Source organism: Lonchura striata, chromosome 19 (assembly GCF_050655825.1).
Source record: "Lonchura striata isolate lonStrDom1 chromosome 19, ASM5065582v1, whole genome shotgun sequence".
NCBI classification, from domain to species: Eukaryota; Metazoa; Chordata; class Aves; order Passeriformes; family Estrildidae; genus Lonchura; species Lonchura striata.
The window spans coordinates 3,958,869-3,972,968 of NC_140721.1; the positions used below are offsets into that span (position 1 = coordinate 3,958,869).

At 56.3% G+C, this 14,100-nt stretch overlaps 1 protein-coding gene across 1 annotated transcript; it reads right to left on the reverse strand.

Moving 5' to 3' along the window:
• Positions 1 to 560: 560 nt before the first annotated feature.
• On the reverse strand, positions 561 to 13,514 carry ADORA2B (adenosine A2b receptor). Its single transcript, XM_021524939.3, has 2 exons — positions 12,863 to 13,514; positions 561 to 1,388 (listed from the first exon to the last, which is right to left on the reverse strand). The coding sequence occupies exons 1-2, from the start codon at positions 13,225 to 13,227 to the stop codon at positions 707 to 709; spliced, it is 1,047 nt and encodes a 348-aa protein (XP_021380614.1). The 5' UTR covers positions 13,228 to 13,514; the 3' UTR covers positions 561 to 706.
• Between the last annotated feature and the right edge of the window lie 586 nt (positions 13,515 to 14,100).

A 14,100-nucleotide genomic window follows, 5' to 3' on the forward strand; every position in this document is an offset into this window, starting at 1 on the left:
GAAGCAAACCTGAAGCACTGGGCTGCACAGTCCTGTGAACCAAAGTGATTTAAAGGCAGTGAAACCTCTGCCCTAAAAGCTTTTCTCAAATCTTTCAGTAAATGGGGTTTCCATGCTGGGCTGGCCAGTTCTGACCTGGCTTTCCCATCCTCACAGTCCCACCCCTCAGTGCCTGGAACACAGATTCAGTTTCACACCAGCAACTGGGCTAAGTAAGACTTTTTCCCATCAGAGAATACAAGCTGCATCAAACAATTGATGGAATAATTAGAGTATTACCAAAGTGCTGTCAAGTATGAGCTTAGGGAACAACTCAAAAAACAGACACAAAATTATTACTCCTAAATGAATCGAAATATTAAAAAATAATAATAATAATAATTAAAATAAAGATCCTATGACTTGACATGAGCAGCACAACTGGGGAAACACCCCCCAGCAGGTGAGTCTTCTCCAGTCAGTGTCCAGCCTGGAAAGGAAACACCTGGAAAGGAAACACAAGGGGATCACAGCTCTCAGTCCCCCTGGGGCTACAGAGGAGGGCGAGCTGCGCTCAGCGTCCCCGCTCAGGTCACTCCTCTACCAGGCACGACGTTCATTACAAAAATAAAAATAAAAACACAGCTGCACGAGTGCATAGTGGTCATGTCTGAGCACTCCTGGGACTGCTCCGGGGAAGGGCAGTGCCAGGGGCAGCGGGGCAGGGTCACACAGTCACCGAGGCGGGCGGGGAGCTGATGTTGATGACAGTCAGGTGCTGGTTGTGCTCAGAGGGGCACTTGGGGAGCTCGTCGGCCTTGCAGAGCATCTTGGAGAGGATCTTGCGGAAGGTGCAGCGGAAATCCCGGATCCTGTAGGCGTAGATGATGGGGTTGATGACAGAGTTGGCGTGGGACAGGATGATGGCCACGTACATCACCCACTCGGGCTTGGATCTGGAGAAGTCCTCGTGGAAGTGCGTGATGCAGTTCAAGATGTGCAGGGGCAGCCAGCAGAAGGCAAAAAGCCCCACGATGATGGCCAGAGACTTGGCTGCGTGCACCTCCTTCTGCAGGGTGGTCCTGGAGTTGCCCATCAGCTCGATCTGGTGCAGCTGCTTGCAGGCCACCATGAATATCTTGATGTAGATCCCCAGCATGATGACGAGCGGGAGCAGCACGCAGCCGAAGAAGTTGAAGTAGACCATGTAGCTCATGGTCACCACGTTCTCAAAGAGGCACGAGACGAAGCAGCCGTGGGGCTCTGTCCCTGTCTCGTTGGTGGCATTGGGACAGCCACTCATGGCTTTATTCCAGCCCATCAGTGGGGTCAGTCCAATCCCAAAGGACAGGAGCCACAGCACTGCGATGAGTCCCCTCGCCCGCTTGCCGGTCACCAGGCTGTTGTACCTGCAGCCCCCGGGACAAAACCACAGCAGATGTTACATAAATGAGCACTGGTGGCTTCCCTGCAGGTAAAATCATCGGTGTTTTGGTTAATGAGGCAAAAGCCACACCCACGAGGGGGCCTCACCTCTCTGATCGCCCCAGGGGCAAAACCTCTCACCTGTGTCTCCTCCCACACACCTCGATTTGGGGAGGTGAATCATTTACTATTCCTGAGAGGCGCCAGGCCCTGCCCCAGCCCACAAACCCCCTGCAAGGGGAGGGAAGGGACTTGGAGGCTTAAAAAAGGCTTTATCATGGCGTGATCCTAAACCACCAACTGCCAGCAGGGCACGGGCAGGGACGCTCCCGGGGCTGATGCTCCTGACTCTGAGCAGCCACTGCTGGGCACGCTGGGGCAGCTGCTGGGCCAGTTCCTGGGCTGACCCCATGCAGCTGGGGCAACGCTGGTGCCCAGTTCTATGTTGCAATCCCACGTGGGTCATGAAGAAGCTCCACTGTGGCCCAGGGACAGGTTGGTGCAGTGCTGAGCCTGCTGCTGCCCCACACCTTCCTCATCCCAGAGTCCCTTCATGGCCCCTCCAGCCCTCAGATGCTCGGAGACACAAGCAGAGCTGGATCCTGAAGCAGCAAAAGTCAAAAGTCTGCTTTGGGAGCAAGGAGAGCAGCTGCCAAAATCAAAGCATCAGTCAGATCCCTGTCTGGAGATAGGAAGGAGCAGCCAGAAGACAACATGAGAAACCCACTCCTGTCCTCTCCACAGCCAGTCAGAGTCTGCTGGCAGCCACACGTCCCTCCTTCCCACACCCTTCTCTCAGTGCTTGTTTACTCTGGCTTGGCTGCCCTGCTCCTCCTTTCCTAAGAACGTTTGTTCTGATTTTCTTCCGGCCGTGAGGCAGGGGAGGGTTTTATTCCCACACAACTGCAGCTGTGCCTGTGAATCACTGCACTGCCTCCTGTGAGCTGAGCCCCCTGCTCCTCCTGCGAGGACGGGGGACACCGGGGGGCTGCCAGCACCAACTGGGGGTCAAAGAGGGGCTGGGGGAGCCCTCGGCTCCTTCTTCAGGCATCAGCTGGGCTGGCTGGGAGGATGCAGGAGGAACAGCCACATTTAGGTGCTGAATTGTCAGCAGTCCATGGGTTGGTGACTGAAGGGTAGATCCAGCCATTGAGGGGCTTCTCCTGCATTTTTCTCTCATTATTAATGTTTCAATACTTAGAAGATGAGAAGTTCTTAAATAGGGCATCACCTGTTGCTTTTGAGACCCCACATCAGGTTTTCAGAAGCTGGAGCTGGTCTGGGCTTGTGGGACCTGAAACCATTGAGATTTGAGAAGTTGACAGAAATCCAATCTCTTGGCAAAGCCTGAGTCTTGAGCTACAGCCCTGGCCAAGCTCAGTCAGTGCTGCAGAGGCACCAGGAGCTGCTGCTCTCTCTCAGCTCTGAAAGGGAACACTGGCACGTGCTTGTCCTGCTTAGAGGATCCCTCCAGGTGCTCCATCCCAAAAACCACTCTGGTGAGACTGGAAAACACCAAAGGGCCCATTGTTTAGAAACAGAAAGTGAAGGAATGGAGGGTTCTGTGTGCTCAGGAGCAGGAGGAGCCACCATGGCCATGCTGAGGTCCCAGGCTGGTGACATTCGGTGCTGCCTCTTGCTGGAAACACTTGGCCCCATCTGCTCTTCTCCTGAACTCTTCTGCTAAGATAAGGCTTGGCTTGAAGGTTTAAAACACAGTCAAGAAGCCACTTGATGTTCCAGTGGCTGTCCTGTTTATTTTAGAGCTGCTGGCTCCTCCCAGCGCTCCCAGTGGAGCTGCAGAGGGACCGTGGCACTTTTACATCTTCTGAGAGAAGATGTGAAAACATCCTGGGCTCCCGGCCTGCCAGAGCCTGAGCTGAGCCATGGGGAGGGCTGGACGCCTGGGGAAGAGCTGGAGATGGTTTTTCACAGGGAACAACTGCCCTGCTCTTCATTTCCCCAGAATTTGCATTGCAAAGCCCTCCCACCATCTCTCCATCCAGCTGATGGCAGGTGCTGCTGATGGTCATTGCTGTGGCCAGCCAGAAGAGTCCAAGGTGAAATTGAGAATAGCCTGATGTCCTACAATTGTTCATTAATTACCTTGTTATTACCCTAATACACTTATTTGGTGGGACCCTGCCTGTATTGCCCTTAAGTCAACACAAGTTAAGCACACGCTTAAAAACATAAATTAATGAATGCCACCAGATGCAGGTATGGACTCTCACAAGCTCTTTCCTAAGCTCCATAAAACAGGGTCAGACAGTGAGGAACCAACAGATTTTCACAGCTCAGAATTCTCCAGCAAACCCCTCCTTCATTCTCTTTTAGTCTTAATATTATTAGGCAAAAAAACCCCCAAACACCTATTAAAGTAAATTTACTCACCTAAGTCTGCTCAACTAATGTGTAACAAATATTGAATCATCTCTACGCTTCCCCCCGGAGGCATCAAATTTTGCCTTAATGTAAATAACAGCTGAATATCTTTAAATGATTTATTGGCATTAAATAACCTGGCAATGTGTTAGCTCCTTTTCCACTGCCAGGCAAAGTCTCTTTACTGGTGCAATCGCCATGAAGGCTTTAATTACTGTCCTGATGGGAGGAGCTGTGCACGCCCCGGTGTCACCCAGGGGGACAAGGGCTCAGCTTTTGCAGCGTCCCCGCGGGCAGCTGGGGCTGTCCCCGCTGTGCCTCAGCCACACGGGCACAGAGGCTCCAGCAGCTGCCCCTGCCCCTGGTGCCCTTCCCACAGCTGGCATCCCCCTGCCCCTCCAAAACCCAGAGTTCTCCTGGGAGAGCATCGCAGCAAACACGGGCAGAGCGAGCACTGCGAGGAAGTCTCGCTCGGTGTGTTGGAGGATGGTTGGGGTTGGGTTTTTTGCATTTCTGCTGCCATTCCCTGGGGCTGGGGAGCAGCCAAGGGGCCCAGGCTGGTGCTGAGCACAGCTGGCACAGAGCAGGGCACGCTGCCAGCCTGGCCTGGCGGGGGTTTGGCTCCCAAGGGCAGGAACTGAGTTCTGTCCTGTACGTCCCTGGCATCTGCCCACCAGCCCCTGCTGGACCCCGGGGAGCTCACCCAGCCCTGCTGCCCCTGAGCTCTGGCTCTGAAAGCATAGCAGGAGAAATGCAGCTTTTGGGGTGAAGGGCTTGTGGCAGCCCAGAGGAAACACTCTGGAATGGGGCTGTTATTGCCCCAAGATTCATGTCAGAGCAGGAGCAGGAGAATCCTGCGGGTCCCACATCAGAGCCTGGTGGTGCCACACTGCCCTGCCTGTCCACCATGTCCCTGTGCCACAGCAGAGGCTGCTCGAGGACTTTGGGTTCTCCCGCTGCCCCCAGAGCAAGATCAGCCTCCGATGAACAATTCCAGAGCTCAAACTCCAAACTCCCCCGTGCCTTCTGCTCCCCAGCTGCCTCCCCACCCTGCCCCGTGCCCAGGCTGCTGGGTGTGGGGAGGGTGCAGAACTGGGAGCAGGCAGGTGCTCTGCTGCAAATAGCCAGTGACAATTCATATATATATTTCTATTTTAAGTGTGAAGGGAAATACACAGACACCTCCATTCACAAGGGGTGAGAGCAGCTCAGCCGCCAAGCATTGTGTCCTTGTCACCTCCCCACAGCTGTACTTTACATCTTGCTCTTTTTTAATTTTTTTATTTTTAGCTTTAACAAAATAAGCACCATTGCTGCCTCTGTGCTCCGTGTACAGCCACGGAATGGGGATCACACTGCAGCTGAAGTATCCTGGCGGGACATTTTAAATGAATCATAAATTGCACCTTAGAGAGGAGGGGGGGAAAGAGAAAGAAAAAGAAATAAAAAGAGAAAGCTGTGCTGTTTAAGCAGGAAGGAGCTGGCGGCAGAGCTGTGATCAGTGGTGACGCTGTCAGCTGGGGACAGGGACATCTGCGAGTGTCCCTGTCCCGGGCAGACAAATCACTTCCTCTGCATCTGTCCCCATTGTGTGCAGGGACAGCAGCAGCACTGGCGGCCTTCCGCTGGGCGGGACTGTCACAGTGCCACACTGCCACACTGTCACAGTGCCACAGTGCCACACTGCCACACTGTCACACTGTCAACAGTGCCACACTGTCACAGTGCCACAGTGTCACAGTGCCACACTGTCACACTGTCACAGTGCCACAGTGCCACACTGCCACACTGTCACACTGTCAACAGTGCCACACTGTCACAGTGCCACAGTGTCACAGTGCCACAGTGCCACACTGTCACACTGTCACAGTGCCACAGTGTCACAGTGTCACACAGCCACACTGTCACAGTGCCACACAGCCACACAGTCACAGTGCCACAGTGTCACAGTGTCACAGTGCCACACTGTCACAGTGCCACAGTGCCACAGTGTCACAGTGCCACAGTGTCACAGTGCCACACTGCCACAGTGTCACACTGCCACACAGTCACAGTGCCACAGTGTCACACTGCCACACAGCCACAGTGCCACAGTGCCACACTGCCACACTGTCACACTGTCAACAGTGCCACACTGTCACAGTGTCACACTGCCACAGTGCCACACAGCCACACTGCCACACTGTCACACTGTCAACAGTGCCACACTGTCACAGTGTCACACTGCCACACTGCCACAGTGTCAGAGTGTCACACTGCCACAGTGCCACCCTGTCACCTCAGGTGAGCTCACGGGGTCAGGGTCAGCAGCAGGACAAGCAGGGGGAGGGCACACACAGCCCTCTTGGGTGGCAAGGATTGTCCCCTCCCCGGGTCCCCGTGTCCCCAGCCAGGAGCCGGGGCTGTCGGACACCTGCAGGTTTAAAACCTGCCCCAGATATTCTCACCCCTCCTTCCTGGGTGCCACCAGAGCCGGGACAGGGACCCCTGCCTCAGCCCGGCCACTGCTGTCCCCACAGCACCTGGGGACAAGGGACAGCCACAGGGCGTGCAGCAGCGTGGGACGGGGAGCAGGGGAAAGGAATAAATCCTACAAATGGCACAGGCCGGGTAACGTGGGGGCTCACAGGGGAAGCTGCAGCCTGCAGCGGGTGGGCACTGCCAGGCTGGGGGGGCCCCGAGGGGTTTGCAGGTGAGATCTGAGATCTGCCCCCGCTCGATCTCTGCTCAGCACGGGGAGAAAAAGCGGCTGAGAGGCGAGCCCAGGCTCCAGGGCTGTCAGCCGGGCTGGGCACAGCGAGGCAGCACAGGAAGGAAATGAGCTCAGCCCCTCACGCTGCACGCGGCTCCCACGCTCCAGCAGCCCCCGACACCCAAAATCAGCAGCTGCCCCAAAACGGCGCCGTGCCTGCAGGAGGTTGTGACACTGCTGTGGAACCAGTGTGACACTGGTGTGGAATCACTGTGACACTGCTGTGACACTGGTGTGGAACCAGCGTGACACTGGTGTGGAATCACTGTGACATTGGTATGACACTGGTGTGGAATCAGTGTGATACTGGTGTGGAATCAGTGTGACATTGGTATGACACTGGTGTGACACTGGTGTGACACTGGTGTGGAATCAGTGTGACATTGGTATGACACTGGTGTGACACTGGTGTGACACTGGTGTGGAATCAGTGTGACATTGGTATGACACTGGTGTGGAATCAGTGTGATACTGGTGTGGAATCAGTGTGACATTGGTATGACACTGGTGTGGAATCAGTGTGATACTGGTGTGGAATCAGTGTGACATTGGTATGACACTGGTGTGGAATCAGTGTGATACTGGTGTGGAATCAGTGTGACATTGGTATGACACTGGTGTGGAATCAGTGTGACACTGGTGTGGAATCAGTGTGACATTGGTGTGACCCTGGTGTGACCCTGGTGTGACACTGGTGTGGAGCCAGGGTGATGGCAGTGCTTGGTGTTTCTGTCAGCCCTGGGACACAGCCCTGCAGCTCTCCCCTGTTTCAGGCCTGAGCTCCTCCTCAGCTCCCCCGGCCTCTGCAGCCCAGCCCCATCCCCTGCTGGGGACAGGGGACAGGGATTTCTGTCCTGTCACCCCGGGGTGGGGCCTGCCTGTGCTGCCCATCCCATGGAAGGTTTGAGCACTGGGAAAGGGGGACATGGCCAAGAGCTGTTCCCACAGCTCCTGTGCTCTGTCCCCTGTCCCCAGCGGGTCCAGCAGCTCTGGTGCCAGTGACACCAGTGCCCACAGGGCCCTGTAAGAGCAGGGACACACAGGGACACACCCCCAGCGATGCATTCCCAGGTTATTTGTAGCTCATGCCCAGGCCTGATGTCATCCATTGGATTAGGAGTTAATCTTCTTTTTGGATTGCACAAATTCCCTAAACTCAGTCCCTTCTGCAAGCCTGAGAGCTGGTGGGGCGGGGACAGGACTGACACATCTGTAGGCACAGCTGGAGTCACCAATTCCTGGCATCTGAGGATCAAATACAGTAAGAGGAGTCCCCAAACCCTGAGTGGCCACTGCCTGGGGCGGCCCAGGGCCAGAGCAGAACACTCTTCAAAGACTCAATTTTGTGGTCTGGGCTCATTGCTCTGGCAAACAGCAAATTTCATAAAATCCCAAGCAGCAGCTTGATAATTAACAAAGCAAAAACTTGCAACTTCAAAATAAAACAGTTTCTGTTTCATGTATTTTTGTAGGGAGAGGTCAAAAGATCTTCTGAAGCAAAATTCTGCTGGATTTCAAAGGTTCTTTTTTTTTTTTTTAATATCTTAAAATTAACCTCCATTTTTACAGACTGAACTGCCCAAAACAGAATAAAAACCTTCTAAATCCAAAGATCTGGGTTCTGACTCAGCCTGGAGATCAGTGCCCTCAGCCAACAGCCTGGAGCCAGCCCTGACATCCCTGATGCTCCCTGGCATCCCTGCTGTCCCCCAGCTTCTGCAGAGGGGGCAGAAGTCCCAGAGAGGTCCCAGTTCCTTTTCCTGTCAGGACTTTTGTTTTTTCGGGAGGGAAGTGGCCTCGGAGGTGCGGAAAAGATATAAAAATCTGGGACGTGCATTTGAAGGAAACCAGGCTGCTCACAGCTCAAAATAGCTGTGATTTCCCCTCTCTCCTTCATTGCCACCAGGGCACACATGATTGTTCCTGATTTTTTGGCTGCACCTAAGGCTGGAGTGAGTAGCAGCCCTGGGAGAGCTCCCACGTCCCCTGGGCCCACCTTGGCTGCCACAAACTTCCCTAAAGGTGTGACAGCTCCATTGCTCAAGTGAGCAGCCAGCCCTCCTGCCCTCGCTGGGTTTGTGGCACTTCAGGCTGTAACTCAGAGATAACCAAGGCCAGGCACAGCTTCCTGAGGGGTGGGGAGGCTCTGGGAGCAGGAATTGGGATGCTCAGGGAGTGGGCACAGCAGGGAGCAGCAGGACTCCGGGGCTTTGGATGAAGGGCAGTGCAAGGACAGAAGGAAATGAGGCAAGGGCACGGGGAGGAAGGGCAGCTGGCACTCACGGAGTGGCAGGGGGACACCAAGAGGCTTTTCTCTGCTCCCCTGTGGCTCCAGCCCTCCCACTGGACATCAAACCCCAGCAGTTTGCTTTGCTGAGCAGCAAGCTGGGAGCTGACAGAAATCTGGGAGCAAATCCCTGCATGGGGACGTGGAGGGAACCCCTCCTCTGCAGCAGAGCAGAGCCTCAGCATCAGCCAGGCCAGCTCTGGAAAGGATGAGGGAAAAACAGCAACGACCCAAATTTAATCTGTCCCACGAGGACAGCAGGAAGGAGCTGCACTCCTGCCTTCCTCAAGGGGACAGCAGCTCCTGTGGGACACTGGCAGGAGCAGAGGCAGGTCAGGGCAGCACCAGTAACAGATCCTGATCCCATCAACTGACTGGGAATCCACTTGAGGATCCTCTGGCTGCAGGAGGGGCAGCAGGGGCTCAAAGCTGTGCAGAAAGGGAGAGGATGGGGCTGGGACCCTGCTCCAGCTCGTAGCAAAGTTTCCCTGGAACATCAGTCCTGCACATCTGCAAGGGGTAAAGCTGAAGATGGGAGAGAACTAAAGCCAGGACAAGCAGCAGATCAGCTCAAATCCCAGGGAGCTGGGGATCATTTTCCCATGGCAGGTCCCAGGGGGTGTTTGCCAGGCAGCAGTGCCACATTCACTGTCCTGCAGGAGGTACCAGTGGACAGGGGCACACACAGTGTGCTGCTGCTCAGTGTTGCACTCTCCTTTTGCTCTCTAAATACAGATTCTCCTCTCCCTCCCTAATTCCTGACACGTTTGTTCCAGGCACCCATCCCTACCTACAATTCTTCACCCTGCCAAAGGATTTGGGTTAATGCAAATAAAAGGAAACTGTTTTATTCCACCTACAAATCTTTTTTGGCTTCCAGCTACGGGACTGTGGGGTGAAATCCAGCCCCGGAGGAAGCCAGAGAGCAAAAGCCTCGTGCCAAGTGCTCTCTGCAGGACAGATTTGCTGCTGCTGAGAGATGCTCCATTCCCTGGCTTGGAATCCTGCTTGGAGAAGTGCTGGGGGGTCAGGCTGGCAGAGGAGAGTGGGGTGGAGCTGTGTCCCTGGGCACAGGGGTGGGCACTCAGGAGGGTGCAGGAAGAGGGGACAGAGTGTCCAAGGACACGGAGCTGCATCCTGGTGATGGCCAAGGGAGGAGGGAGCCAGGGAAGGGCTGGAGCTGCAGCTGCACAGAATGGGCAGCGTGGGTGGGGGCTTCTCCACAAACAGTGAATTCATCAAAAGCAAACAAGCGAAATATGAGTTTCGAGGGACAGAAAGAATTCGTGGCTTCGAGTCAAATGCAGCAAATATTTTTAGCCAGAAGAGGGAGGGCTCTAAACCACCATTTTTAAAATAAGATTTTTTTTGTTCTGCAGTTCTCCAGATGAGAAGTTGTCAGTTCCTTCCCCAGTGAGGAGGTCTTGACCTCAAAGAGCAGCACATCAGAAGGGTTGAGCAACTCAACCCAAAATCTGCCAGGTTGGTCAGGATCACTTTGCTCCACTGAAACCTCCCAGCATCGCTGTTCCAGTTTCACTGAAACAATTTTCCTCTTCCCCATGGGATTTCTTGGTTCAGCCACAGAGCTGAAAAATCCATTATTAGCCTGGCTGTAATGCAAAGTTCTGCTGTGCACCCCAGCCCACAGGCCTGCCCAGCCTCTCAAACAGCTCTGAAAGGGTATTAAATAATGTGCCACAGCCAGTCCTTAATGATCCCACCGAGCTCTCCACAGGGAGCTGATGGAGCACTGGATGTGACAAGGACACTCATCTGCTCTGCAACAACCACATTATTTATGGTAATTGCTGGACAGGGCTGGGCACAAATCATTTTCTTAAACATTTAATACTTCATGGCCTGGTATCAGCCTCTGCACTGGCCTCCAGAATGGGTGTTTGAATGAAAAAAGCTTTTTCTACAGTCTCCATTCCTAGAAATGGATGATCAGCTTCCTGTTCCCCCAGCACAACCCTGCTTCCAGAAATGGCATGTGCTCCTGCCCAGAGAGGGTGGTGGGAGAAGTTCCACCCCCCTCCCTGCCAGCAGCACTGTGGAATAAAGATGCTGAAGAGAAAACTCCAACCAGGCCTTGCTGGGAGAACCCTGGTGCTGTCCCGAAGGGTTTTGCTTGTGTAGATTTATAACCTCCTCTATCCCCTTTTGATCTTGGTGTACAACTAAAAAAAGCCTTTCAGTATCAGTCCCTAAATCTGTCACCAAGGCAGTGGCCTGTCCATTGTGTCGCTCCTCACAGGGAGAACCCCCCTCCTTTAAAAGGATTTTTTACTTGCTGCTCCCTTCTGAGAGCCCTGAAATAGACCTCAATGCCAAGACGGAGTTTAACCCAAATTTCACACTTCAGCCAGCCTAGGATGGGACTCCTTGGTCTCCAGCTCAAAAGCACTCACAGGAATAAAGATATTTGTGAAAATGGAATAAAAGATTTGGCGTGAGATGGGGTGAGGAAAGCGAAGCTGGGAAAGAATCCCGAAGCAAGGCAAAACTGCCCTGGGATGAACTGCCCCGATGGAGAGTCAGGCAAAGCTGCTGAGACCAGGACTGGGGGAAAGGAGTGGAGGAAATATGGGCAGTTTCATCAGCTGGCAAAGCCACTTCCCTCTGCAAGCACAGAAAGGATCCCTCAGAGCATTTCTGATCCTCTGCTTCCCCCGGCTCTCAGCAGAGCACAATCCCCTCCTCACCACAGTTTCCTCAGCTGCAGAAAGTGTTTGTGTACAAAAATAGAATTATTGCCTGACAGCCTGTGGCCAGGGGTGTGATTAAAGTGAAACTCAAAAATCGGACCTGCTTCTGCAGTTGCTGCTGTGCCGCTGCCCCGGCATCCCGGGAAAGCCCCGAACGAAGGGATGGAAAAGACACGACAGCGTTTTCCGGAGCCAGGGTGGGTCTGTGAGCCCGGCTGGGTGGCTGGGAGGGTCTGAAACAGGGTCAGGGATGCTGGAAACGACCTGTCCCTGTCGCTGGCCCCGTCCCCGCCGTGCTGCAGGTCCGCTCCCGCTTGCGCGACATCCCCCGGAATTTCCACGCTCGCATGACACACAGCCACGCTCCTCCACCCCTGCCTAATGACTAATTAATATTTGCTCAGCCTCTGCGAGGTCTCAGACGCAAGGTGCCAGAACAGGGTGAGAGGGTTTTCTTGTTTTAAGTCATTTCAGGGTGACTTCATTGCCCGCGCACGGGAGAGGAGCGGAATCCAGGGGAGCTGCGGCTCGCCGGAGTTCAGCTGAGGTCCCAGCGCCACGGCTGCCCACAGCCTCTGCTCCCGGCCAGTCCCTGCAGCTTCCTGGGCTCCCGGGGGCTCCACCAGTGTCTCCTTCCCAGGGCAGGACAGCTGAGACACGGAGGAGACCCAGATGAGCAAACTCAGGTGGTTCACAATGCAAAGCCCGGGCTTCGGTTCCCTTAAACTTAAGGAAGCTGCTGCACCAGCCCACTGGAGAGGTGCCTGTAACCTCTATTCTATACCGTTTTCCCCATTTTAATTCAATTCCCATGAATTAGAAGGAAGACAATTCATGTCTTGGATGCTGAACTTGGATGAGACTGAACTGTAAAACTCTAAAATCTGACGTGTGGCTTTTTGCTCCCCTCTGCTCCTTTCACAAGTAGGGAACAGGAGAAAGAGTGGCCGCTCCTCTATTTAATTACCTGGGAGATGCCTGGACACCGCGATAAAGGGGCTGTATAAATACCTGCACAGATGAGCCACAACCACCCCAAACACAGCCTTACATCACTGCTGGCCTGCTCCAGAAACCCCTGACCCTCCCAGGGCAAACATCCTCAAGGAACGGAACTTCCAGGTGTTTTCTGAAGCAAGAAGCAGGACACCGATCCCAGTCCTGCAGCGAGCGAGTGACAAACCTCTGTTATTTCCATCACCTGTCAGCAGCAAAACTTTTGAGGTAGCACCAGGGATCGGAAGTTCCTGCACGCTAAGAGCAGGAAGATCAGAGCCGGGCTGTCAGGGAATGTGGCTGCCCGCTCCCACTGCAACCTCTTACCTCAGTGGGATCTTAATAGCCAGGTACCTGTCGATGGCCACCGCCAGCAGGCTGAAAATGGAGCTTTGGGTCAGCACCAGCACGAAACAGGCGAAGAAGAGGCAGCTGTGAAAATCCACCTGGAAGCCGATGCTGATGGTGATGGCGAAAGGGATGGCCAACAACCCCACGGCGATATCAGCCACGGCCAGCGACACCAGGAAATAGTTGGTGGCGTTCTTCAAGGTGCTGTTGATGGCCACAGCCCAGCAGACCAGCACGTTGCCGGCGATGGAGAGCACGGCGATGATGAGCTCCAGCGCGATGTAGGTGGTTTTCATAGTGTCCATGGCGAGAGCCCAGCGCCGGGAGCAGGCGCTGCTCATGGGAGGAAGAAACTTTCCAGCGGGCGCCCTCCCGCAGGTACCAACGCGCCACGGGGCAGCCGAACGCCCATGTCCGGGCTCCCGGGGGGCCCGAGGGGCGCGGCGAGCCCCGGGGCGCGGCCCCCCGCCGCCCGCAGCGCCCGGCCCCCGCCCGGCATCCGCGGCTCCGCTCAGCGCCGCCGCCACCGCGGGGCCATCGGGGCCGGCCCGACCGGGGCTGCTCCGCCCGGGGATGCTCCACCGGGGCTGCTCCGCCTGGGGATGTTCCGCCCGGGGATGCTCCGCCGCTGCCGCCCGCTGCCCGCGGAAAAGCCGCTGCCGGCGGCGGCGGGGCTATTTCTGCTCCTGGGGCGAGCGGGGCGGGGAGTGCGCGGCGCGGAGCCATTGGCCGGGCCCCGGCGGCACCGGCACCGCGCCCCCGCAGCGCCCGGCCCCGGCCCCGCTCCCCGGCCCCGCTCCCCGGCCCCGCTCCCGCACCCCGGCCCCGCTCCCGCACCCCGGCCCCGCTCCCGCTCCCCGGCCCCGCTCCCGCTCCCCGGCCCCGCTCCCGCTCCCCCGGCCCCGCTCCCCCGGCCCCGCTCCCGCACCCCCGCTCCCGCTCCCCCGGCCCCGCTCCCGCTCCCCGGCCCCGCTCCCCCGGCCCCGCTCCCGCTCCCCGGCCCCGCTCCCCCGGCCCCGCTCCCGCTCCCCGGCCCCGCTCCCCCGGCCCCGCTCCCGCACCCCCGCTCCCGCTCCCGCTCCCCGCTCCCGCTCCCGCTCCCCCGGCCCCGCTCCCCGGCCCCGCTCCCGCACCCCCGCTCCCCCGGCCCCGCTCCCGCTCCCGCTCCCCGCTCCCGCTCCCCGGCCCCGCTCCCCGGCCCCGCTCCCGCTCCC